We start from the raw sequence: 26,953 nt of genomic DNA, 5'->3' as shown, positions 1-26,953 counted from the left end.
ATTATTGACATAATATTTGTGTTACTTTTCAACATATTCGTTAAATTAGCACGAAAATTTGTGTGGACTGTTTGAAACATGTGTGAAATATGTTAAATTTAACACAAAATTTTTCACTACATAAGGGAGGAGGGGATGTCTCGCCAGCCCGGTTAAAAACTACGATTCGCGATTCGAGCGGGCCGCGCGGACAAGCGCACCGGTTAGATCGCACCGTTGAATGTTCGAACCTTAACGGCAGGAATTTTAATTAATGCTCGACCTGTGCGCTTTGTGTCCGCAGGGAATTCGTGCCACCGCAAACAAAAGAGGAGGACAACAAATCGGCCTCGCAGTCGCCATCGCCGCCACCGGTGCCTTACTACAAACTCGTGAGTTTTTCAAGCGAATAATTTACAGGGGGTGGGGGGGGAGGCGTCTTCGAGAGAATTTCAAGCGTGACGGCGCGCCTCCTCCGTATCGCGGAAGGCGATACACTCGAGGTACCTCGAGAGCACACAGGGTGTCCCAGTGCCGAGTTATATTCTCCTCGTTCTTTTTCGCGTTTAGAAGCTCGTGGACGAGAGCGGGGTAGCCCCTGTACCGTGTTTCGAATCCCGATCTTCACTCGCGACTCAAAGAGGCCGTCGACTCGAAAGAGGCGCCTCAGTGTTTCTATTAAGAAGCTAACTGCAAAGAAGCCAATAAAACGACCTGGGCCGGAGGATCTGGGACACCCTATGAGTGCCTTTTCCGCGACGACGCCGCTCTAAACGAAATGGAGCATGCATTCCGAGGGAGGGGGGGGGGGGGGGGTTAAAGCGATTCGTCGCCGCGCCGGTGAAACCGTTACGGATGTTACTTTTCTCTCGATCGTGCCAACCGCCCGGCATTCTCGAATTGCGAGACAGTGATTAACGATGCGCTCCCGTATGATAGATGACAGTTAACGACTCATAGCACGGGACACGTTTCGAATAATTTTCCGCGTTATATCTCTCGATAGAAACCGCGATTCCTTTCGCCCTTCCGCAAACGAGAGCGGACCGCGGGCGATATTTTTTTTCGCGACGACGTAAATTCGAATACGTTTCCTCGGTTCAATTATGATTGTTCTTGCGTAGGTCCGCGCGGTCGCTCGTTAATCATTGTTAGTTGGGATATTAATTTTGCAAGTTAAATCTTCCGGAAAGCGCGAATTCGCGCTGCTGAATCATTCAAAAACGTGCGCGAGCCCGCGCGGCGCACTGCTGAATCACTCGGAAATATGTTCGTGAAACTTTCAAACGCCTTACTCTAATATGATAAATTATATTCTTTCTTGTATTTCTACACGTAGAGAGTGCGAATTACCTCGATAATTTCCAAAAAACATTTCGTGACAACTACGATAGGGTCACGTTATTTGAGGATCGCGTAGCATGATAATAGCACTTGCGCGATATTAAATATAATATTAAATGTAACATTAAATGTACACGAAAAAAACAATTCCGCTGATGTAACTGAATTTTCCATTCATACGTTCATCGATATTTCTCGTTGTTCTCGATGGTATTAAAAGTTTTTTTTTTCAAATATTTATACGCCCATCTACGTGGAAAGTGCAATTTCGTTGGTGTCACTGAATTTTCCGTTGCCAGGCGAAAATACGATTGTAGGAACGGAAAGATCCTTATAGGACGTTTCTACCCAGTCGATTGTTTTTAATTGTCTCAATCGAATTTTAATGCAGCTAAATGTATATACGAACATTCTTAGTCGATGTAACAGAGATATCATTTCTTGTCACGCGTTGAGTTATCATTTCTTGTTATTGAGTTTTCATCTGACCCAAGTTCAGTTGCAAGGACAGAGTTCTTTTTTCCATGTAAGAGGTTTTCCTTCACGAAGACCGAAAGATTCGGTTGAATAATATTTTTGTGTGTAAATAATTACTTTGACACTTTTATCATTTTTAGAAACTCAAACGACGACTTTTTTTTATTTATCTGATCGTTTTACAATTTAGGCCCGCTCGCGATGGCATCCCCGATTAATCTGTTTTAGACAATTGTCAATCAAATACGCGTTCTCGCATTGAGTACCTCGCGTTGTTATAATGAATGATCGCTAAACACAAATAAAAATCTCTTGCACACGTATTGATATATTATTGTTTCGCAAATTTCTCAGTTTCGATACGCGACATGTGGCGAGCTGATGTTGGTCATTACTGGCCTCTTCGTAGGCGGCTTAGTAGGTCTATGTTTACCAATTGCCACGATTCAGTACGGTGAATTTAGCACGCTGCTAGTGGATCGTAATAAGGCCAATCACACGAGCACGCCGACTCTCATATTGAAGTGGTTCGGAGGCGGAAAAGTTCTGTAAGTATCACGTAACTGAGAAAAATCTCCATCGGATAAACCGATTAAATGATGTATCCGATTGCTTTTATTATTGTTCGATCAAGTGATGGATACCTTGATCCGATGAAGTATTCGATAAAGTTGTCAATGCAATTATTGATACGTTAGTTACGTAATTTCATTGGTAAAGTGGTCGCCCTTTGTATATCCGTCATAATTTTTATTAAAGGCATGACTTCATTGAATAAAATGACGAAATGAGCGGGTATTGCATTTGATCGGATATATCCGTTTGTTATTTTTTAATTAGATTATCTGATTGGATATGATCGGATATTTTTCTCAGCAGTTTTTCGCATTCGGAAACTAACGCTCGTTCCGTGTAAGTGCTCGCATCTTGCGACGTTGCGACGAGCAAAAGAAACGCGTGGTCGTGCGTATCGGATTTCGAAAGTGGGTTTTCCCGCACAACGCCAAGCGTGGGACTGTCAGAGCAAGGAAAACACGTAGTTTTGCCATTTTCAGGCCACCTGACGCAACAAGAGAAGAAAGGATGAACACTCTCTATGAAGATGCGGCAGCATTTGGCATCGCTTTCTCGTTGCTGTCACTAATCCAGTTCGTCCTCGCGATAATCGCGATCGACTTGCTCAATCTCGCCGCCACGCGACAGATCACTCGCGTGCGCAAAATGTTCCTGCGAGCCGTGCTTAGGCAGGACATGACGTGGTATGACACGAACACGTCTACAAATTTCGCCAGCAGGATCACCGAGTGAGTAGCTTTTCCTCTGCAGCGCAATATTACGTACGCATCGCCGCGTGTATCACCGCGAATCTTTCAATTTCGATACATCCTTGATAAGATCATCTTGATCGAAAATCCCCACGATGACAGGCAATTTTAATCGCTTACGTGCCATTCATGGACGAGAATGATAGCGCGATGCAATCATTTAATCAATCACACTGGTTAACAATATCGAGTCGCTAAAGGAAATTCATGAGATTTTGTAGGTGAAAAATTTGCGGGATCGAAGTTAATAATCTCTGGCTCGTTTGCGAATATATAACGAGATAAATATCAGAATCGCGCGGACTTCTCGTTTGTTCAATACGCGGTGAAAAATCGTGAGTTAAATTTAACATATTTTCACACGTCCCAAACGGTCCACGCAAATTTTTGCGTTAATTTAACACAAATTGAACATGTTAAGAAGTAATACAAACAATTTATTTAAAAATTATGTCGAATTAACACAAAATTAATATCTATAATATGTTAATCAACACTGAAATATAAAATGTGTTGTTTAATACTTAAAATATTATTAACATTTGCATTTACTACACTTGAATTGAATATCGACTCAACGCAAAACATACTGAGATAACATAAGCACAATATGTTAAATTAACACACGGATATTAAAAATTTAACACGAAAACTTTAACAAGGACCGATTTTAACACAAGTACGAAAGATTTTTACCGTGCATACCCGGGGAAAAACGAATCTCGCCGACGTCGAGTGAAGATACAATCGAAATCATTGAGTCCGATGATTCGGTACTACCTGTATCTCTCCCTCTCTCATTAGCGCGAAATTATTTCGGCCGCGGGACAATAATCTGTAACCTCACACGCCGGTGCGTCCCTCAAACGGGGTTGTCGTACCTTCGATTTTCGAGACTACCGATGTATACATAGCGGATGTGGGGGAAGAGCGCGGAGCAAAGTTCAAGAGGCGAGAACCGGCGTGTTCATCAACAGGTGGGCGTTCGTGAAACTCGAAAAGCCTGTTCCCGCGTTGTCTCTGCTCCCGCTCGTATTACGTCGTATAATAATTGAACGAGCACTCGTATTAAGTTATTAGCACTGTCGCGCGGATCGTCGGAATGTTCATTTTTGTCTCGAACTAACGCTCGTGGTCCCATCTTTCGCCGCTTGCGTCCTCTCTGCGCCGCATAGCGGAGCCAAAGACCTGTTTGAGCGGACAAACTATTTTTCTCACGCATACATTTCGTTTACCATCATATATATTCTTAACGCTAGAAGTACCGAGCGGTCATTCAATTTGTGTTTCTATTTTTTAGATCGATATCCTACTTGTATAAAAGATAGAATTCTGAAATTTCATAACTTTTCATCAATCACTTAATTATTTAATAAATAAAATAGTTTTGTAACCCACCTTAGAATACCTTTTATTGTGTATAGTAATCTTAGCAATCTGCAGAAAAATAGGCTCTCGATGTACAAACACATCAAACAAATCGTATTATGCCGAAATTGGGATTTCCTTTCCTTTGTGGAGTGCATATGTAGAATCCTACGCTTCTATGTGCCAGAAGTGTGATTTATAGTTTCACTCAGAATAAACTTTTAAAGTCTCGCCCGATAAAGTGCGATATCATACGCGGCTTTCCACTTATCGTCCAGTGACAAAGAAATTCCTTCCGCGAGTATCATTCTGTTCCGAGTAATCCGTATCGAACAATATATCTATATTGACTATAGCTGATGTTACATAAAAATGACTAATCTCACGGCTGATTTACCGTAAAAACGCAAGATAAGGATAAAGTTGATATTGATGACCAATAAACGTCCATCGCTGTTAATATAGTCGGGACTTCGAGCTGTGCGTTGCAATCTGATGAGTATAGATCTTTGTATTCGGTCGAAGTTCTTTTTGTACAATTTCGTCGATCGAACGAATGCGCACAAAATGAGAAATGTTCTCGATGCTTGCAGGGATCTGGATAAAATGAAGGATGGCATGGGGGAAAAGTTAGGTATTTTCATTAATCTGGTCAGCTCCTTCACGGCCTCGATCGTCATCTCGTTCGTTTATGGCTGGAAATTAACTCTGGTCGTGTTAAGCTGCGCACCGACCATCGTAATCGCCACAGCCGTCGTCGCTAAAGTACAAAGTTCTTTGTCGGCCTTGGAACTGGCCGCTTACGGACAGGCCGGCAGCGTCGCCGAGGAGGTCCTCGGCGCCATTCGGACCGTGGTGGCTTTTAACGGCGAGCAGAAGGAGGTGGAGAGATACACGGAAAAACTCATACCCGCAGAAAAAACCGGGATCAGAAGGGGGATGTGGTCGGGAGTCGGCGGCGGAGTGATGTGGCTCATCATATACTTCAGCTACGCTTTGGCGTTCTGGTACGCGTCCCTTCGCCGAACGGTTAATTCGCGTTTCGATGATAACTAAATTCGAACGCATGAAATCGTGCGTGTACTAATCGAGAATCTCGTTCTATCCTTGAAAAAAATTCCTCTCGACATTGATCGAGTGTCATTATCTTCGCAACAAAGAGCTGTGACGCGAGCGCGGATGACGTGATAACATAACTGATGAATCTCGGGACGTGAGAAAGAGAGACAAGAGAGACAAAATAACACTGATCAACAAATTTCGTATCATAAATTGTATCCTTTCTGAATTTTAATTTTTTTCCATTTATGTTTATGTATCGAAACAGAAAAAAATAACAATAGAAAAAATTATTTAATTATGGCTCGAGAAATATAGGCTATACTTTAATTTTTGTAAATTAATAGTATGAGAGAGGTGTGAAAATAAAACACAAGAATATATTTTTACTATTTTTACTTGTTATTTTTATATTTCATAGTGTCAGAAGAGCTAAAGTTTTTTTCAAACGTTATATTATTAGGCGTCTTTCAACGGCTTCGAAATAAAGAAGGTTACAACGGAAGAATAGAAATAGTCTTTATCTTGCAACAGGAAATTAAAACATGTCTTATTCATAAACTCTTACAGGACTGCTACATACACCATTCTCAATATAAAAAATTAGCTTTGAAAACATGATTTTGAAGACGTTTCTTTTTATTACCACGAAAGCCTGAAATATCAAATTCTCTTTCGATTATTGTTTACTATATGATGAAAATTAGAGCTAAGTTTTGATTTTAATTGTTATATTTGCGATCAACACCGCAAAAATAGAATTCGCCTTTTGTGCCACACAGGTATGGTCTGCAATTAATTTTGGATGACAGGCCGAAGGACGTCAAAGAGTACACACCGGCGGTATTGGTGATTGTTTTCTTCGGCGTATTAACCGGCGCACAAAACATGGGTATGGCCATAGTTTTAAAAGCTCGGAAAAAACCAGTTTTTTTTTCAATTTTCTCGCGGTCTTTTTCGTGTTTCCGCGTAGAAAAACGTGAAAAAGAAACGTTTTTTTCCCATTTTCTACGGATTTTTTCCATTCTTTTTCGCGGAAAAATGAAAAATGAAAAAAGACTTTTCTTTTAACTATAGGTATGACTTTGCCGCATCTCGAGGCGTTCGCGGTGGCGAGGGGTTCGGCCGCCGCAGTTTTCCAGGTGCTCGACCGCGTGCCGACGATCGACACTCTGAGCAGCGAGGGCGAGAAGCGGCAGTCCGTCCAGGGCGACATCGAATTTAAGAACGTCGAATTCCGTTATCCGGCACGTAAAGATGTGGAAGTGTTGTATGGGTTGAGTTTGAAGATCAATCGCGGCGAAACGGTGGCGCTCGTCGGCGGATCCGGCTGCGGCAAATCCACCTGTCTGCAGCTCATCCAGCGGCTTTACGATCCTCTCGGAGGCCAGGTGAGAGGTGACTTGCTTCGCAAACGCCGTCCGAGATCATTCGTCTCGACGAGCACGGCGAGACGCGCGAAACGAAACGCGTCGGCTTTCAAGCAACCAGGCACAATCCCGTCTTCCCTCAGCTGGCACGATTTACGAGGCCGATTTATACAATTTCTTTTTAAAGCAACAACGCTCAGCGACATAGCGTTCACGCGCACGCGCGCTCCTGCAGTGCGATACGTGTTGTTACGCAGGCAGCAAAGTTAATAACCGCGTGTACAGCGTCATAAATGTTCGAGTGACGTTTTTATCCCTCGTGAAATTACGGTGACACGACGAGGAATAAATGGCCGCGCGCTGCGCGCTATGGTAATTTACTTGGCGTTATTCAGAAAATAATTGTTTTACGGCCATCAGCCGCGATATTATATTTTCCGTCGTCTGTAGATAGGTAGATAGATTGGTAGGAAGGTAGGTAGGTAAATGGATAGGTAGGTAGGTAGATAGATGTAGGTAGGTAGCTAGGGAACCCCCTACCAAGTCATTTTATCGCTCGATATCGGCCCACTTATCCCGTTTATATTTTCACAACGGAGAAAATTCGCGACGAAGAATAGGCGGACGGACAGAGCTCTTTCCGCTCGCCGCGAGAAGAATCGATAAGTCGCTAAATTAACCGGCTACCCGACTGGAATCAAACACGAGCGCGCCTGCCGTGGTGAAGGGCGTCGCTGCAATTTTATTGTTAACGCTAGAGCGCGATTTTTACGACAACCAAGTGGTCGCGGGAACGGAATTAACGCGGCGCGCTGTATACTCATGCAATAAACGGTTTTATGGTTTGTACATTCTGGACTTTATCGTGTCCCTACCAACAAACACATCACGCCCGCGTTCGTGTTCGATAAACTTGTAAACTTTCCCAGCTATGCTATGCGATATCACAAGACTCCGCCGCTGCGATACAAAGTGAAGTTTCCCGCTGCACGTGCAGATACAACAATAATTACGTATTATCTCGCTTAGGGGAGTTACGTTAATTAATGCGACGTCTACTTTCGTACAAACGTCGCTCTTGCGCATCAGTTATCGTCCCTCTCGACTATCGATTCTCGTCTCGCGCTGGACGCGCGCGTTAAGTTTTATTCGGACAAACTTGCATTACCGCATATTGCATGGACAGTAAAAAATACCGAGTTAAATTTAACACATTACACATGTTCCAAGCGGTTCGCACAAATTTTTGTGCTAATTTAACATGAGATGAATATGTTGAAAAGTAACAGAAATGTTACGTCGAAAATTAATACAAAATTAACATCCACGATATGTTAATCGACACCAAAGTATAAAATGTGTTATTTTAATACTTACACGCGGTGAATATCAATTCAACATAAAATATTGAGATAACATAAACCCAATATGTTAAATTAACACGCGGGTGTTGTTAAAATGTAACATGAAAATTTTAACAAGGATCGATTTTAACACAAATACAAAATATTTTTTACTGTATACGCATAAAAAAATCAGCCACTCACGATCTGTGCAGAAAAGAGATCTTCTGTATCAGACGCATGATTGGTCAATTTCCTGATGTATATGCATTATGCGACTAAACGGTAAAACATTTTATATTAATTTAACAACATATATTTGCGTATTTTTTAAATGTATTCCCCATGTCAAGGACACACAAAAATTTCAGCGGGCCGTTTCTAACAGACAATGTTTTACTGCGTACGCGAGTTTGTCTGGATAGGTCTTTAGTGCGGCGCGTGTGCGCCTCTCTGTGTGAGCGTGTACCAGCGCGCGCGCGAGAGACAATCTCCATGGGTCTCCGTATTTTTCCTCGCAGGTCCTTCTGGACGGCATCGACGTGTCGAAGCTGAACGTTCAGTGGCTGCGCTCGCACATTGGCGTGGTCGGTCAGGAACCTGTGCTCTTTGACACGACGATACGGGAGAACATCCGCTACGGAAATGACAGCGTTACCGAGGAGGAGATGATCAAAGCCGCGAAGGAAGCGAACGCTCACGACTTCATCAGCAAACTGCCGGAGGTGAGTACCGCCGCCGCCGCCACCCGAGAACCTTTTCTCGTATTCCAGCCGCGCCCTTTGCCCGCCCGGAATTATGCCTCGTCCTTTTGCTCGCGCTAGGCGCGAGTTCGATTGATTCAGCCAGTTTCAACAAAAGAGCCACAAAGACGGCGGATACGCCGGCGTGTCACCGTCGGTGTGATTGAAAACCCAACGAAGATATTGTTCGATCGGTCTCTCTTTCTCTCGCTACCTTGTCATGGGAAACCATCCCTCACATTCTCTCTCCTTCTTGCGATCGGCGTCGCGTATCTTGATTACTTCGAACTAGTCGCGAGACGGTTACCAATGCGCGCCGGAGGGAGGAAGAAGAAAAGGGGAGGGGGAGGAATAACCATTGTTGTACGAAGTCACGCGCAACGATGAACGCTTAAACTTCACCGCGGGAGTACGCTTAAGTACGAGTGATTTTGGTATTCCGATGAAATAACGCGCACGAACGAAGAAACGGTCGATCATTGGGAGAAACTGTACGATTTCGTTCGAGTTTCGAAGGAGAGTTTCCGCGTTGAAAACCGCGTAAGTTCGGCGGCGGTCTCCACGAAGACGAAGACAACGCGAGAGAGATTAAACGTCCGGCGGCCGACATGACGGGATAAAGCGATTATTATAACGCGCGCTAGCTTCTTCTGGCCGGCCGCGATGATGGTCGCGCTGATGGCTTTCTCGTTTCGAGGATAATTTCCCGACCGGATATAACCGTTGTCATCGGCCGCGCGTTGGTGTTAACAATAGTCTCAGGTGCGGCCGGCAATTCGCGCAGTACGCGCGCAAACAGGCGATAAAACACGCGGTGTTAAACGCGCGCGCACGACCAAATAACATTATCCGAGATTACGCCTGTGTCAACGATTAGGCGTTTATTAGCGGATTATCGGCCGGTGAATTCGATATTCGCTACGGTCCCATTGGATCGCGCTGTCGCGTTTGCACGCGTGCCGATTTATCCGTGGGTTGTATCTGCGCGCGTTACGACTCGACCGTGCAGTGCGCGCACAATTGGAAAAGTGAAGCGCTCACGCGTACGCGCGTATATAACCGCATATAAGTTTATCAGTGCTGTAATTGAATGCGCGCTGTATACCTATCGTCGCGATAATATTTCCGGACTACGTCGGCGAGAGCGCGCGCCCGTGTTCGTATGTGCATGCGGCATTATCGCGTTATTTGTTAAGGCGGTTGTAGCGCAGAATGAGTTTGTTAAGAATTTATTGAAGCTTGCTATATATATATACACGTAGAAGAAAAATTAACCATAGGAGCCAAAATTAGCTGTGGCAGCTAAAATAGGGACAGCTAGTCGTTGCTATCGCAGCTGATAAATTTAATTGCATTAACTATTAGAAGCAAAATGCAAGGTATTCGAAAGAAAAGTTTGAATTTACAAGACACATTGAACAAACCAAACGGGTTTTGGTCGAAGGAAACAGAATTTCCCGTTATAAGAACCGAATTTAGGCCATAAGGATCAGAAATTCTATTTCCTTCGACCGAAACGCGTTTGGTTTGTTTATTGTCTGGTAAATTTAACAACATTTTTTTCCATGTACAGCTATATATTGTTCACTGTAGCGTCTTAGTTCGAACGAAAAAGTTTAGTTGCGGTAGCAATGACATTAGCTATCCATAGTTTAGCTAGTAATTCTTCCCTTGCTAATTCTTCCTCTGCATGCAGATTTGGCCTAATTATTGGCGCCCCCATTATAAGTAGATTGACCATTCGGAAGTCGAGATAATTACAACTAAAGATAACGTTATTTATACGTATTTTTTGAGGTTATTGTCCTATTTTCTTACTTTTATTTTCAATTATTTTTTAAACCATATTTAGGATTTTAGTGAAAAACTACTGTGATACTAAAGACTAGGGAAGAAGCCAGTTGTTTAAAGGGATAAGTTGGCTAATTGATTATTTCTGTTGTTTTCTTATACGTTACCGAATCAAGCGAGCAGGAATGTGAAATATGTCGAAAATGGTAATGAAATTCCTATTTGCTCGATTTTGTAACCTGTTAAAGAACAACAGAAATAGTTAATTTATATATAATAAAATATTTACCCCTTAAATAATAATAAAAAATTTACCTCTTTAGCCAACTAATCCGGTCTCCCCTAATATAGAGATATTATACAAAAATTTCAGAATTATTGACTATTTTGTTTTGAAAATATAGCGGTGTAAAACTAATAACTTATGGTGATACTCGAAATACATGTGTGTGTGTGTATATATATATATATATATATATATGCACATATATCTTTCGCTATTATCTGTGCATCTGTATTAGATCAACTAATGAGTAAAAATAACATTAATGAGAAAAATAATAAATAATTGATTTTTCGTATCTGTAATATTATATTTATACGTCTATTTCAATTTCGTTTGAAATTAACATTTATCATTTAAATAAACATATAGGAACGTAATCTTGCTCGATAAATACTAGATTTATGAGTGGCCTCCTTGATGCGTTACCGAAATTATAGCACTCTGCGATATAATTACCTTAAATCATGCGTCGGTCCCGATGCTCGAATTTTCGCGCGGAGAAACGGCGGATTCTTAACTGGCGGGAAATTCTTTCGCGTCTGAAACATGTTTTCTTTTTTCCTTTCCCACCCGGTGACTCGTTCGGCGCGCGCAAGCTCGATGCACCGAGGGGATCTACGGACGTCGTTATCAACGAACGTGTCGCGGCGACACACGTGAATTTATTAAACCGCGCGTTGCGTATGCACCGCAGGTGTGACACGTTGTTTCTCCCTTGATTAAATAACCGTTATTTCAAACCGCAAATCGTTCGAAAACTGCCGCCGGGCAATTGATGACTCGATACCCCCGTAGCCGGCACCGCCGTGCTCACACCTGCGATTACAAGCGCACGTAGCGCGAGCGATGCAATTCTTGCAGGTTTTAAATGAAAGCGCGATACGCGGAAAAAATTGTTGCCGGGGAAAAAAGCGGGATAGAGCCGAAGAGGGATTTCCATCCGGGAATTACCGAGAAATCACATCGGCGCGAAACGTTTCAACTCGGGCGTGCGAGCCATTCGTTCGGTTGTTTGAGGTTTTGCTTGATAAATACTAAATTTTCGAGTGGTCCCCTCGATGTGCCACTGAAATCACATCACTCTGTGACACAACTACTTTAATTCGCGCGTTATCCTTGGATTCTCGCGCGATCTCTCGCGGAGAAACTGCGGATTTTCAGATAGCGAAATTCACCTGATTTGCCTAAAATCGAAATTGCAAGGACGAGGAATAATACGCAACGCGCGGTTTAATAAATACATCCGCTAACAAACAATGTCGAGAAGTCCTGTTCTCCGCTTTTCATCCGCGGAAATCTCATCCTCGCGCGGTATAATGCGCTCCTGCCGCGATTACGCGTCCCAATATTAACCCGGTCGCACAGTGGACAACACGGGGACAATGAAATCGTCGTCTTGACTTTAGGGATACGATAGCCCGGTGGGCGAAAGAGGCTCTCAACTGTCGGGTGGACAAAAGCAGAGGATCGCGATCGCGCGTGCTCTAGTCAGGAAACCGGCGATCCTTTTGCTGGACGAGGCGACTTCTGCTTTGGACCTGCACAGCGAGGCGACCGTGCAGAGAGCCCTCGACGCCGCGTCGAAGGGTAGAACGACGATTATAGTCACTCACAGGCTCTCCACGATCACGAACGCCGACAGAATCGTATTTATCAAGGACGGTAGGGTCGTCGAGGAGGGAACTCACGAGGAATTGCTGGAGCTCGGGAAACACTATTACAGCCTGGTCGCCGCCGACGCGAACGCTACCGCCAAAGGTGCGTAACGAAAGCGTAACTGAGGATTCCTCGCTCAAAATTATTCACTGTATCGTTAATCTCGCATTATTCGTGGTGTTATTAGCCAAAGTCGCGACGGCCGTCAACAAGGTGTTATCCACCCCGAAGATGAAGGTGAAACCGCCTCTGAAAAAACAATTCTCGACGTTGTCCGCGCATTCCCATCGGCTCTCTTTCACTGAGAGGTCCGACATCTCGGAGAATGAATTGGAGGAGCACGAGAAACCTTATAATGCGCCCATCATGAGGATATTCGGTCTGAACAAGCCGGAATGGCCGTACAATCTAATCGGTAATTTGTCGCTAATGAATGAAGTCCTATAATCGTGAAGTGGATTTACGCAAGTAAAATTGCTGTAGATTTAACGAAAAATATTTTTAAAAACTACTCGCTTGAAACAAAATTATTAACTTCTACAACGTTGAAGCTGATGGAAAATTATCGTTAATTTCGACGTTAAATGTATTTTATAATAGTAACAATACGCATGTAAGATGATTATTACTCATACTGTAGCAACGTTTACTAGAAAAATCATTCTTCCGATTATAATTCTTTCACTACGGTTATAGTTACAATTACCAAATATTGTTCTCTCGATATAAAAATCACTTCACGACTATATACCGGAGAATCTTTTCTAACGTTCGTTCCAACTTTCCTTCTCGCTCGAGAATGTCTCCCTCACTTTAACACAGCGATCCGAAGTCCCGACAATTTACCGTTTCCATCACGAGTATTCTTATTGTTTCACCCAAATATGATGATCTTTTTAATATTATCTTTTCTGTGATTCCATACATACGCAGGTTCTATTGCGGCAGCGACGGTAGGCGCGTCCTTCCCGGCGTTCGCCATACTGTTCGGCGAGGTGTACAGGGTGCTGGGTCTCGAGGACGAGGTGGAAATTCGCAGTGAGATTATCAACTTCTCCATCATGTTCATCGTCGTCGGCGTGTTCACCGGCCTCGGTACTTTCCTGCAGATGTACATGTTCGGTTTGGCAGGCGTACGTATGACCACGCGAATCAGGAAACTGGCGTTCAACGCGATGCTGAAGCAGGAAATGGGCTGGTATGATGAGGACTCGAACAGTGTGGGCGCCCTGTGCGCACGTCTTTCGACGGACGCCGGGGCGGTTCAAGGTGCCACCGGGACTCGCGTGGGCGCGACCCTGCAAGCCATATCGACTCTCGTCCTCGGCATCGGACTGTCCTTATACTACACGTGGAAGATGACGTTGGTCTCGGTGGTGTCGATCCCGCTGGTGCTCGGCGCGGTGTTCCTCGAAGCGAGGATCATGAGCGGCCAAGGTATGCAGGAGAAGAAGAAGATGGAGGCGGCGACCCGGATCGCCATCGAAGCGATCTCCAACATACGAACGGTCGCCAGCCTCGGCAAAGAGAATACGTTCTTCGATAAATACTGCGTGGAGTTGGGTCACGTCGCCAAAGCGACCAGAGTGAGGAACAGGCTGAGGGGTCTGGTGTTCTCGTGCGGACAGACCGCGCCATTTTTGGGATACGCCGTGAGCCTCTATTACGGCGGTTACTTAGTGGCTCGAGAGGGCCTGGACTATCAGAACGTCATCAAGGTGTCGGAAGCGTTGATCTTCGGCTCGTGGATGCTCGGCCAGGCGCTCGCGTTCGCGCCCAACTTCAACATGGCCAAGATCTCAGCCGGCAGGATCTTCAGACTGCTCGACCGAATGCCGCAGATTACCTCGCCGGCAGGATCGGAAGGGAAGGACGTCGGCTGGGTGAGTTTACCCGAGATATACTTCGTGCGTATAAGCATGCTGTGTAAGCAGCCCCTTCTGTAGAGCGTGTTTCCGACATTGTTGCGCGCTGCCTCTCCATTATACATTGTATATCAAGCGCGACGGCTGCCGAACGAATAACATTTGCGAGACTCGAGATCGCAGCTGTCCTGGCAAGATGTTTATAGTGTCGAGTGTTAATGTAGTCACGAGAGAGAGAGAGAGAGAGAGAGAGAGATATCCAACTAAATTCCCACCGTCGAGAGAGAACCGAAAATTCGTCGAAGAATGCGGACTCGTGATAAAGCGCGCGGCATGTGTAATTAGTCGTAACTTTTAATTAGTTTCTTGCAAAGTTAATCGAGATTTGCGCGACATTGAGCACGGTATTTAAATTCGTTGCTCGAATCGTACGATCATTAGTCTCGGTGATTTATATTGCGCGCGCGGTTGGCCGACGAGGATCATGCCTCAACGTGATTTGTCTCATTGCCGGATATTCCCACGTCACGTTCCTCTCTCGAAAAAATGTAACAGAAGTGTAGTCCGGCGAGATCGTCGAACAAACGAAATTAAACGCGTTAAGTCGAACAGCAGGATCTTTTCCGCGCGCGCGTACCTTGCGACACACACGACTTTATCGCAAGACGAACGGGATCCGTTACGCAAGAATGCGCATTCTGTATTCCTGAAGCGCGCCGCATCTTTGGAGCATACCGTCGGTGTTATTAACGGGATTTTTAACGGAACTCGGAGAATGCACAGTGTGCTCAACAAACGAGTTACGTAACTGCGCGGTGTGCTCAGTGGACGCGTTGGATCGCGAACAATTTTAGTGATCCGTGACGCGTGGTCGTCCGTCCGCGGTGAAAACGCGCAAGTTAATCAAATGATTACTCCGACGCCTTGCCCCGAACGTTGCTGATTACCGGCAAGTTTAATCGTCGAACTGCGATTTTCCCGTTTCGTTTGTACCGGTCAACACGTTTGGCGTGCGCGCGCACACGCTAGCCAAAATACCCCGTGCAAATGATATAACATCCATTAGAAATTTACAGCAGCTTGATAGCACAGCGCCGGAGCGGCGTCTCGTTAATTACGCGCGGAACACGGGACCGAGTTCGACTGATCTCGCCGCCGTATGCCGTGTCAACGCGCCGGTCTCTCAGAATACTCTCCGAGTAAATTAAATGAAACGTAACACTCTCGTTAAATATCTCCGAATAACGATTTATTTAATCGCACGCGCGCGCGCGCGCGCCTCGTAACGATCCGTTACAACTGCTCCGAGGAGGAAGCTGAGAGAAAGAGAGAAGAAAATAGAAAAGATTAAGAGAGACAGAAACTAGAGCGACGTCGACAATGAACTCTCTGCTTCGCTCGTTTTTTCCCATCGCCTTCCTTATAACGACGCTCATAGAAACCTCGCGTCGCAGGACGAAAGAAAAAGAGAGAAAGAGAGGGAGGAAACGAGTGAAAACGCCGGGATTAACGCACGTATCCGTTCGGTTAACAGGAACACTTTGCGTTTTTACTTCGCAGAAAGCGGACGGGATGATTCAATTCTCGAAGGTCGAGTTCCAGTACCCGACGCGGCCGGAAGTGCAGGTGCTCAAAGGGCTGAATCTAATTGTGAAGCCGGGTCAGATGGTAGCCTTGGTGGGTCAGAGTGGTTGCGGCAAGTCGACCTGCATTCAGCTGTTGCAACGGCTGTACGACCCCTTGTCCGGCGACGTGACGTTAGACCGACGTGACATCGCGTCGGTCTCGTTAGCCAGGCTCAGGTCGCAGCTCGGCGTCGTCGGTCAGGAGCCGGTGCTCTTCGACAGGACGATAGCCGAGAACATCGCTTACGGCGACAATTATCGACAAGTGCCTATGGACGAGATCATCGAGGCCGCCAAGAGATCTAACATCCACAGCTTCGTCTCCTCGTTACCGCTGGTAAGTCGTTGTCGCTCTGCGCTGCCGAAAGTTAGCGCCGATAGAAAATCACAGTTATTTTCGACGTCGAACATACCCTTGTTTTATTTAAGAAAATAATCACAAGAATAGCCAGGATAATTATTTTTCTAAGTGTTACTGTACTAAATAACCTGGAAGCTTAAATGGAGGACTTTAAAAAAATCGAAAAGACCGTAAAGAAATTTTCTTTCCACGGTATTCCTCCTTCCATTTAAAATGCTCTCGACATTCCTCATATCATTAAAAGTAAATGAGATATTTAGATGTTCTCCTTATAGATAATCTTGTACTTTCAGTGATAATAATTTGATGTTTATTATAATAAAATATAACTATAAAATAGGTTTGGCGCTGAAAATAATTATAATTTTCTATTTGTGTGACGGAAGGGACAATTCGGAGGGAAAGCTTCTCGTATACTTTCCGCGAAATTTAAATAAATTCACGCCATAGATTTTATCTGGTGCTGAAAATGATACTAGCAATTTTATCACATATTTTATACGATATCGTGTGAAATACGTGATAAAATTACTAGTATCACACGCGTACACACTTCCAATCAATCATAAAGTATATGAATTTATTTAAATGATATTTTTTATAATGACATTTTTTTATGTCTCTTAACACGTTGACTGCCGGGCCGAAAAAGTGCTACACACATTCAAGTAATATTTACTTAACACGTTAGCTGCCGGTCACGTGAGGATGTGTTGATAGTTAGTGCCCCGCCGAACGCGTGACTGGCTACTGATACATCACCCCACACCCCGCGCTGGCACGTGATTGACTCTGTAGCGTTGACGCCATATCACGCACTGGCACGGGATCGGCAGCGAAAGTGTTAAAACTCTCGCGTTTCCTACTCTTCTCGTACGAAAGGAACCGAATATAAATATCTCGTCTTGTCATATGTGTTCAGGGTTACGACACGAGATTAGGAACGAAGGGCACTCAGCTCTCTGGAGGACAGAAGCAACGAATAGCGATCGCGCGCGCTCTCGTTCGGAATCCTCGAGTTTTGCTGTTAGACGAAGCCACTTCGGCTCTGGATACGCAAAGCGAAAAGGTAAGAACCGTCGCACTACCACTCCCCTTGAACAAGCAACTTGCGAACAATTTCATCGACGCTATTCGACGATGCGACCTCTTCCTTATTTCTCCCGTCGATATTGCGTATCGGCCAAATTTCCCCCTTCGATTTTGAGCTACGGCTCCGAACAGCGCAGGCGCGCGCGGAAACGCGTTAAGCGATGAAGCGAGAACTATGGAAGTGCGCGAGAAGAAAGCGCGAAGATTCACTTTTGAAGTATGCAAACGCGTCCACGAGTCACGTTACATAGAAAAGAAGGTAGTATTATAGCACTTTTTAATATTATGGCCTTCCCTTTATATTTCCGCTATTAGGTGACGGATTTCGATTATTTATGGAATCATTTGTTTAGTAGCCCGCCGTAACACTAATATACCAATACACAATAATCGGCATTTGTTAAAACGTATTTTTACTTTCGAGAATTTTAAAATGTTTTCAAGGTATATTTTAGCATTTAATGTTGCACATGCTTCCTCATTGTTCTTAAACTTGGGCATATTATTACACGAATATACATATATTTAAGTGTTTTGTTCGTTATTTAACATTTTATTCTCGCTGCACATATTTATTTGTTATGCAAAGTAATGCAAAGTTAAACAATAGAATAGCATTTTACTAACTTGAGTTTTACTAATTTATTTGGAATAAATACAAATCTGTAACAAAACATTACGTTTTTTAAGCAAAATCAATTTTTTAAATCTATTTTATCGGAAGACCACATTACTTCTCCTGTTCTTCTTCGACCCATTATGCAGGGTCACCACATTTTTATAAATAACATTCTAAGTAATCAATATTTCATAACTTTAAGGATAAAATTGCTTGAACATCATTTTGGACGGTTGTAATCGTTAAATTTTCAATTTAAAGTATTGATTATTAATAAAATATTGATTAATCATCGTACAAAATGTAAATGGGGAACTATAATACCACCTTCTCCTCTAATAGTCGCTGGAACATGAAAGTGGCTTATTATTAACCGCGCGCGCGCGGGCTCGCTCGCTTTGTGCGAGACTCGTGGAGCAGAACGCTCTATGTCGGAATGAAGTGTCCGGCTTTCGCTTTTTGCTCAGTGTAGCGTGTACACTTCCTATCAATTAACGGAGCACCACAACTCCATGTTCACGGCGGTGTCGTCCGTCTCGCCGGGATGACATTAGCGCGCTCTCATTCTCTCCGTCTCTCGCGGCCGAGATCGACGGAGCGACGACGCGAGATTGCAGATCCGATTGAAAACTCTCACGAAGGACACGGACCGTTATCGTCCTCGCGGGGAGCCGGCGATGGACGATCGAATTAATGGCCGTCGAAAGTAGAACCACGGCGCGGTTTATTTCCCTCCTGCACGGTTCCCTCGGGCGCCATCCATGAATTTTCTCCGCGAGTTTCCGCCACCAGAAAATCATCGCGCTTCATAATTCCGCCCGTGACGATCGCAAATTAACATCTGCGTCGTACCCCTGTGCCCTTTAATCGCCTTCAATAAGCGAGAGGGAAAGAGAGAGAGAGAGAGAGGTAATATGTTCGCACGCGGCACACGATTTCTCTTGATTGTCTCCCTATTAGCGTCTTCTCTAAATATCTTGGAGTGAAACCTCATTCCAAACGAGTGATAATTCACTGTAAGCGATAGTGAAAATGCTGCTATTTTTTAAATGGAATGACATTTAACTTTTCACAAGAAATGCATAGAAAAAAGGAATTAGCTGCTCACGTTATAATACAACTAAAATTTAGTTATTAGACCTAATTCCCTGTGGAAGCGAAAAACTAGATACAGGGACGAAAAGAATTGCCTAAATTACCGAAATTCACCTAAATTAGATAATAAACTGGTCTCCCTTTACACGCTTAAATTTCAGTTATATTATGTGGACAGCTAATTTTTACCTGTGGGAATTAGTTTTTAGTCGGAACTAATTCTTTCTTTCCGTATGAATGTTCCACTCAATCGTAAAGTGAATATTTTATTCTCAAAATAGTGAATTCTTCTAATTTACATTCTTTAACGCGTGAAGTATTCATTTTTATTGTGTTGTTCTTAAAGTGTCATTAATGATTTTGTCTCCAAATTTTCTCAATTATATGCTGTTTAGTAGATTTCATTTCCATTGTATTTGAAAAATTTGCTTGTCACTGGTTGGATATGAACCCAATACTTCAGGGTTTTGAATCTGCTGCACTACGTCTCGCCTTGATTAATAAATAAATTTTGTATATTTATAATAGAAATATATTATTATGTTAGTAAAGTTTTTTAAATATTGTTAATAATATTTAAAAGAGGGATGGAATAATTTTTTAAATATTTTTATTCAAATATATATTCCGTATAAAGTGTAATAAATTGTGAACTAAAGTTATGAACTGAAAAAAGGATACAATAGCCGCAAGATAATTGCAGTAAGTCTCGATCACCTTGTGGCTTATACATTACATCAGGTATTACATTAGATCAGGTTAAATTCGGTATAAAATGAAAATATTCACTCCAAAGAGAGAAAGAGAGATACGGAGTGAAAGAAATTTATTTTATATGAGTGAAAAGTTATTCCAACTCGGCTGACTCGATAGTCACTCCATTTCTCGAGTGGAATTTTACTTCACGGCATAAAAGAAAAATATTCACTCCGTCACGTTACGGAGTAGAAGAATTTATTCCATAAGAATGAAAAGTCACTCCAATTCGTGTTACTTAGCTATCACTCCATTTTTCGGACGGAGACCTCACTTCGAGAAATTTAGAGAGAAAGAGAGGTCGCGGAAGACGAAGAAGAGGTCATAAATTAAACAAGGGTCCTTTACTTACTGCCGTTTGAAAAAAAATTCCGCGTTTTTCGTGAGTTATTTTTCCACAGGATCGTCCCAATAAAAATACACGGTTTCGCCGCCGATATCGGGTCGCGTGGAACGCTCTCCGAAACGGCGAAATAATTAATTGTTTAATTTTAACGTTCGGTGTGCTCGATCACAAAGCGAGTGTCCGCGCGCGTTTCCCGCTATGGAAAAGGAACGCTATTGAAACAAACGTACACCGCGTGAACGTCGCGGAACTATGTTGCGCGAACGAAACTATTTCCGATAAGCAATATAACACGCGCTCGCGCGAGTGCGCATGATAGTCGGCGCAGTCGGATAATAAATATCAGAGTATTTACAATATGGGCCACTAGAATATCGATTGTGCGAGGGCAACGACGATTCCGATCGCCGAACTATCGCGCGCTAGTACGGGCGTGCGCGCGCGCGAAGTGGATGAATATTAACGAGACTCGATGGATTTCGATGAAAAATGAAAAGGGTGAATCAAAGAGCGAGCGGGGAAATAACGCCCGCGGCCGGCGTATTACGCGACTCTACACACCGGTGTCGGTTTTGTATGATAATTCTCGCGCGTTCGATTAAAACCCGCTGCTACAGATCATCAGCCGGCCCTTTGTCGTCGGCAGCTGCGTAAATTGCGTAACCTCGCAATCACATCTTACCATTTCCGCATCACTTTCACGAAGCATTTCCCTGAAAAAAAAAACGGGCGCAACAATTCGCGTGTCTAAAACTCGCGTTGACGACCGGATAAATATCTTCTTTTTGATATTTTTTGTTTTCACTGCCCGCTCTCGCGAATTCTTCTCTCCTCTTCCCTCTTCTCTCTCGTCCCTCCGTCGATCTGTCGGAATTACCGGGCGAACGGGCTGCAACGCTATTGCTGGTATTATCGGCGTTAACAATCGGAAATGTTCGGCTTTACAAGCGAGCGGTTGTTGCGCCCCGGTCGGGAAACAGCTCGTCGGTCGTAATGAATTTCGCGGCAATATTGTTCCGCGCTGGCCTCTCACCCTCACCCAGCGGAGGACAGCGGGACTGAACAACCCCGCTAACTCCATCTCTCCTTTCGTTGCTGGTCCGTAAAACGAAAGCGGGAAAGTGGTTACGTTCGATTGGCCCCCTCGCAAGCACCTCGAATCGCTCCTCCATTCTGAATCGCGTTAGCACGTGTTAGCACGGCCGGTCTCGTTAATTGGCGCGAATTAATCTTAGCGAATTAATTCGCGCACTGAACGCGTTGAACAATCGATATCCCGTGAACGGGGTAAATACATGATATGAGCGGCGAAAAATTTTTCGCGTATCGACACTCGGACACACAGTAAAAAAATGTTGTATAAATAACGGCTCGCTGGAATTCTTGCACTCACTTTAACAAAATGAATATACTAAAAATTAATGAATATAAAAATAAAAAGTAATATGAATATAAAAACTAAAAAGTAATAATCTAATATTTAATTTAATATTTAACATTTATGTATTTTTTAACATATTCATATTAAAGTAACGCAAAAAGTTTCAGTGGAGCGTTATTTACATAAAACTTTTCGCGCGAAGCGTGTAAAGGGAGACCAGTTTCTTATCCGCGAGAGCGATTCAATTTCCGATCGAATTTCAAGCGGATCTCATTTTCTTAATTCGTGTCGGGACATGTGTATCGTAACGGAGGATCCTCCTCGCGGTTGCTCGAGAACAACTTGCCATTAAACTTGGCGCGGAAACTGCGTTATCTCCGTGTAATAATATCTTTCACGCGTACCACCAGGTGCGTATAAAAACTTGCTCGATGATTAAGATGTATAAGGCGAGGGTGTATAACATAACGACCCGACCGTCGTTTACTTTCTCATCCCTGCCATTTTCGTCGTCGTCGTCGTCGTCGGTGGCGGTGGCGGCTTTCTTATTACATGCCCTCCGAGAACACCCTGTCACATTATCCCACACTTTGTGCGTGCAGGTCGTGCAGCAGGCCCTGGACAAAGCCATGGAGGGCAGGACGTGCATCACCATAGCCCACCGTTTGGCCACTATAAGGAACGCGGACGTGATCTGCGTGGTCGACAAGGGCATGGTGGCTGAGATGGGCACCCACGACGACCTGATGGCGGCCGGAGGTCTGTACGCTCAGCTGCACGCTCTTCAGGAGAGAGAGGGAGAGAGCGTGTCGTAGTAACGGAGCCTCCGGCGTTGGATTCCGCGTTCTCCTCGTTCGGCATGAATCCTACCGTCGCGGATCTCGTTGCCAGTGGCTGACTCGGAGACGGTTCTCGGCGGTGAGAAACGAGAGGAGAAGAGATACTACGGTAAGGCCACGGAGCGAGAGCGGTTGACTGTCGGAAGGCTGCCGACCACGTAATACCGAGGGACATAAAGCGGGACGGGATTGAGAACGGGCGTTCAAAGGACGGGGACGCGTCAGCGCGCGCGCGCGCAGCGATCCTCGAGTGGAGGTTCACAGGACACACGTTCACGGTTCGATTCGCTGCGTCGACACGCGATCGTCGCGTCTGTACGCCTGCGGCGAGCAGGTGTCCCTCGCAGGTAGGCGTCGTTCGCCTTCGAAATCGTATATCGGTGTAACGAGGGAGGATTCTCTTCACGGTAACTCGACGTCGATTTGACGGATCAGTCACGTTGCAACAGATCGAGTGTCTTTTCTTTTCCTTTTATAACCTACGTCTTCTTACTGTTTAATTTAATTCCGAATAATTGTGTGACGCGGGACCCTCGGACGACCCTCACCGATTCTCGTCGCGAGGAGCTTTCCATTCGTTCTTGATTCATTTCATTTTCGCATTCATCGACACGAGCGCAAGCGGGAACGTAATATGTGTTTGGCGGCGTCGTTGTCTAGCTTCCGGGAGGACTTCAGCGCCCTTCACGATTGAGCCGTCACGTTGGATCTTCGTCGTGACTTACTCGCGCTCCACCAGCCTCTATCTTGACGTTCATCAGTCGCGTTTGCATTTATCATTTCTCTTGGTTTAGTTTTGTACAGGACGTTTACGGTTGGTAGACTCAAGTCTCCGTTAAGTAATGTTTCACCGAGGACCACGCGCTGCTTCTCCTCCTGGCAGCCACGTTACTTCATTAAGCGTCGCGCGCGCTGCCCGACCTAACGATCCATCCTTTCGGAACGGTATAAAACGCGCCGCACACGCGGCATTATCCGTAATGGCAGCGACGTAATAGACTTTACCGTCTCCCTTTTCTCTCTCCGTTCCCCTTCGTCGCTGTCGTCGTCATTCGTACGAGCGCCACCGACTTTTCTCCGTGGCGCTTTTTCTCAGGCGATAATATTTCTCCGTGCGTGCGCGCATACACGTACAAATACACCCACGCACGTGCGTCCACACAATCTCCTGCGATCTTCATTGCGAGCGCCGTCATATCTCGCGACGGAGGTTGCAAAATTCGGCTGTACACACTGCGTCATACATACGCCTTACTATTCCCCTGGATCGCAAATTATACCATTTTCAGCTTTACGCATACACGGAAAAAGAATTGGTCTTAAATCAATGATAAATATTCTATACATAAGCAAGAATATTATAATCTTAGATTTTTAGTCTCGGTTTGATTGAATTTGTAACGATACAAGTATTGCTTTGTATTCAATTCAAGACTAAAAATCTTCTAAGAATATTATTATATTCTTACTAATATGTGAGAATCTATCGTTGACTTAAGACTATTTCTTTTCTATGTATACATATAAAATCGGAACCGTTATAATTGGAGTTATTTTCAACCTTATGCGTACATGCATAAGCTTGAAATTTAATTCCGTAAATTATATAAGCTTGAAATGTAATTTTCGATCTAGGCGATGATAAGGCGATGTTATATATGACGTAATATATACTTTCCTTTCAAGAGAGAAAGAGAAAAGAAACGATCGACGCGATAAACGACAATAGTTCGGAGTCGTCTCGCTAATGTTCAAAAAGAAGTTCCCACGGGCGCCTTACTTGAAACGCAGCGCATCAGACCGATCGAACGGAAGTCGATACAACGGTCCCGTTAGACGCAATTAGCGTAATTAATACTATTGATCTACGCGCTCTTCGCGCTTCGCTTGATTAGACAGACGGCGTAACTGAATCGATCGACTCCGGCGGGACATAACTGGCGTAACAAGGCGTGCAAATGGCGACAGGTGTTCGGAGCTAAGGGCGTGGTGTGCGTGAAGGGTGTTCTACGCCGTGTAATTTCGACAGTGCCAGCGTGTGGTAGCGCTCTAACGACGCAAAGAGCATGAAAAATGTATAAGTATTTCTCTCGAAATATATACATTCCACCCGCCCGCTCTTCCTCTCTCAACTCCTTTCCCCCTGGCGTCTCTTCTTTCCCTCTCTCTTAGCTGAAAAATTCAGATGTTCATCTTTATTCCCCTGCGGAGGGAAAAAAGTGAGAGAGAGATAGATAGAGAGAGAGAGAGAGAGAGGGGGAAAAAAAGAGGAATTCTCTTCTCGCTCGGCTAGCCGGGTGAAATATAACGAATTCAGCCGCGAGGCGAGATGTCGGATACGAGAGAGTCCGCCGGGGGAATGTAATAAATCGTCGTTGGCCTTCCCAATGGTGCCTTAATAATTAGACGTTCGATGTACCGGTTCTCACGCGATGAAGAGACAAGCGAGCACGAAAAAGACGCGGGCGTGATGATAAGAACAAAAGACGCGCGTAAGTTGCATATATTGAGGAGGAAAACAAGGGAGATCGTGGCGAGGTCACGCGCACGTACACACACACACATACACACTCTCTACCTTTTTATCCTTCTCCTCCGCGGCGCTTTGCGCCTACTTTCCTCGCGCAATTCAGAAGTACAGTTCTCCGGCTGCGAAGAGGAATATTTACTCAAAAATATCCGGAGGTTAACCCGCGTAGAAGAAGCGCGGCTTTTCTCCGAGGGATGTCTGGTGAAGCGACTTTCGCCCCGTCATCGCGGCACAATGGCGCACGACACGAAGAGCAGAAGTTGAAAATACCGGGGACATTCGCGAACCCGCGTTCCAATAGTCATCCCGATCTCCCCAACCTTCTCGATAAAGGTGAACGGAAATATATGGGCTCGGGCTAAATTCGATCGTAGGAAATTATGTAGAGCGACACGCGACCGTATGAGTAAACCGATATTTATTACCGTAATAACGGTTATGTGTACGATACGACGAGTGAATAAAGTTGAAATAGGAGGTCGCATTTGTACAGTGCGCGTATACGCGCGGAGGACGGGGAAACGCGATTCGGCGGCAGAAATCTGCCAATTTGTCGTCGATCCTGATGTAATCGCGAAATAATCGAGTCGATTGTCGCGCGGCAGGACGATCAGACGATTGGTTTCTCGAGCGCGTGGCTCCTATAAATTATGCGCGGCGTGGCGGGTCATTTCGTTCGATTGTACTTTCTCCCGAGAGAGATAGCTGATGCTTTCCCCCCTCAGGCTTAATAACGAAATTCGCCGGCGGAAGCTTATCAGCTTTGGCGATGATGTACAGCCGGTGCGACGGAGGGAGTGCGTGCAAAAAGGCCCGAGATGATTTTTCAAAATTTCTGCCTACGGCTTAAGATCACTGCCGCGTCTCGGCCGTCGATCCATTACCGGGTGATGATAAACCGAACGTGAAAGAATGATCGTTACTAGACGAAATAAATCCGAGGCGTACAACAAGGTATTGAACGGATAATTGTCAATTGCAGGGATCGAAGAAAACGGATAAACTTTATTTCGAATGAAAAAGAGGGAGGGAGGAACAGAAATCCATGGTTAAAAATCTATATAATTTTATATAAATTGAAATTAATTATTCTCCCAGAATGTTCGTAGAAAACGCGTAAATTGTTATATTTTCATTTATATAAAATAGCTTTAAAAGAATTAACGCCAAAGAAAGAGTGGATATACTTTTCGATCCCCGGTCAATTGCAAAAATGGCTATTTAAAATTAAAATAGCGACCATCGTAACTTAAAGGCATAGATCTTGCGTCGATAGTGAAAGATGAGTTAAACCTGGCCTGGACGCGAGAAAGAAATACTTAAGAGAATGTTCTAAAATTAATGAGAGACATATGAACGATGGGTCATATCGAGCGTGCTGAATCGTATGATCATTTACTAGTAATCCTAGATGTACGAGGAGAAGAAGGAAGAAGAAGTATTATCGCTTTTGTTACAAGAAAATTATATTATATTGTGAAATATTAATAAAGGAAAAAATATAGAGGAAAAAAATGCGCAGAAAGGACACGATGCAATTACCATTCCTTCATTCCTCCGACATAATCTTTTGTATTTGCATTATGTTCCGCACATTATTATTTGCGGAAGGATTAATTAATCAAACGCAGATGACGTCCATAAAGGCTGTTCCGGACACATTGGCTGATCCTTCATAATTCCTACAACAAGCTTTGAATTGA

General features: G+C 44.3%; 1 protein-coding gene across 6 annotated transcripts in view; it reads left to right on the top strand.

The window, feature by feature from the left end:
• Positions 1 to 26,286, top strand: part of LOC106744576 (multidrug resistance protein homolog 49) — an 81,003-nt gene extending 54,717 nt beyond the window's left edge. For all 6 annotated transcript variants that reach the window (XM_014619476.1, XM_014619478.1, XM_014619479.1 and 3 more), the window contains 13 exons: positions 284 to 371; positions 2,155 to 2,348; positions 2,856 to 3,104; positions 5,087 to 5,500; positions 6,335 to 6,444; positions 6,630 to 6,943; positions 8,787 to 8,990; positions 12,492 to 12,843; positions 12,929 to 13,156; positions 13,675 to 14,624; positions 16,167 to 16,568; positions 17,515 to 17,661; positions 22,484 to 26,286. In XM_014619476.1, the coding sequence (XP_014474962.1) occupies positions 284 to 371; positions 2,155 to 2,348; positions 2,856 to 3,104; positions 5,087 to 5,500; positions 6,335 to 6,444; positions 6,630 to 6,943; positions 8,787 to 8,990; positions 12,492 to 12,843; positions 12,929 to 13,156; positions 13,675 to 14,624; positions 16,167 to 16,568; positions 17,515 to 17,661; positions 22,484 to 22,696 (3,865 nt within the window). In that variant the 3' untranslated portion in view covers positions 22,697 to 26,286. The remainder of the gene's footprint in view (positions 1 to 283; positions 372 to 2,154; positions 2,349 to 2,855; positions 3,105 to 5,086; positions 5,501 to 6,334; positions 6,445 to 6,629; positions 6,944 to 8,786; positions 8,991 to 12,491; positions 12,844 to 12,928; positions 13,157 to 13,674; positions 14,625 to 16,166; positions 16,569 to 17,514; positions 17,662 to 22,483) is intronic.
• Positions 26,287 to 26,953: the final 667 nt, after the last annotated feature.

The sequence above is a fragment of the Dinoponera quadriceps genome, unplaced genomic scaffold (genome assembly GCF_001313825.1).
Source record: "Dinoponera quadriceps isolate SergipeBrazil2010 unplaced genomic scaffold, ASM131382v1 scaffold1169, whole genome shotgun sequence".
Lineage (NCBI taxonomy): Eukaryota > Metazoa > Arthropoda > Insecta > Hymenoptera > Formicidae > Dinoponera > Dinoponera quadriceps.
This window is presented reverse-complemented; position numbering and strand designations above follow the sequence as displayed.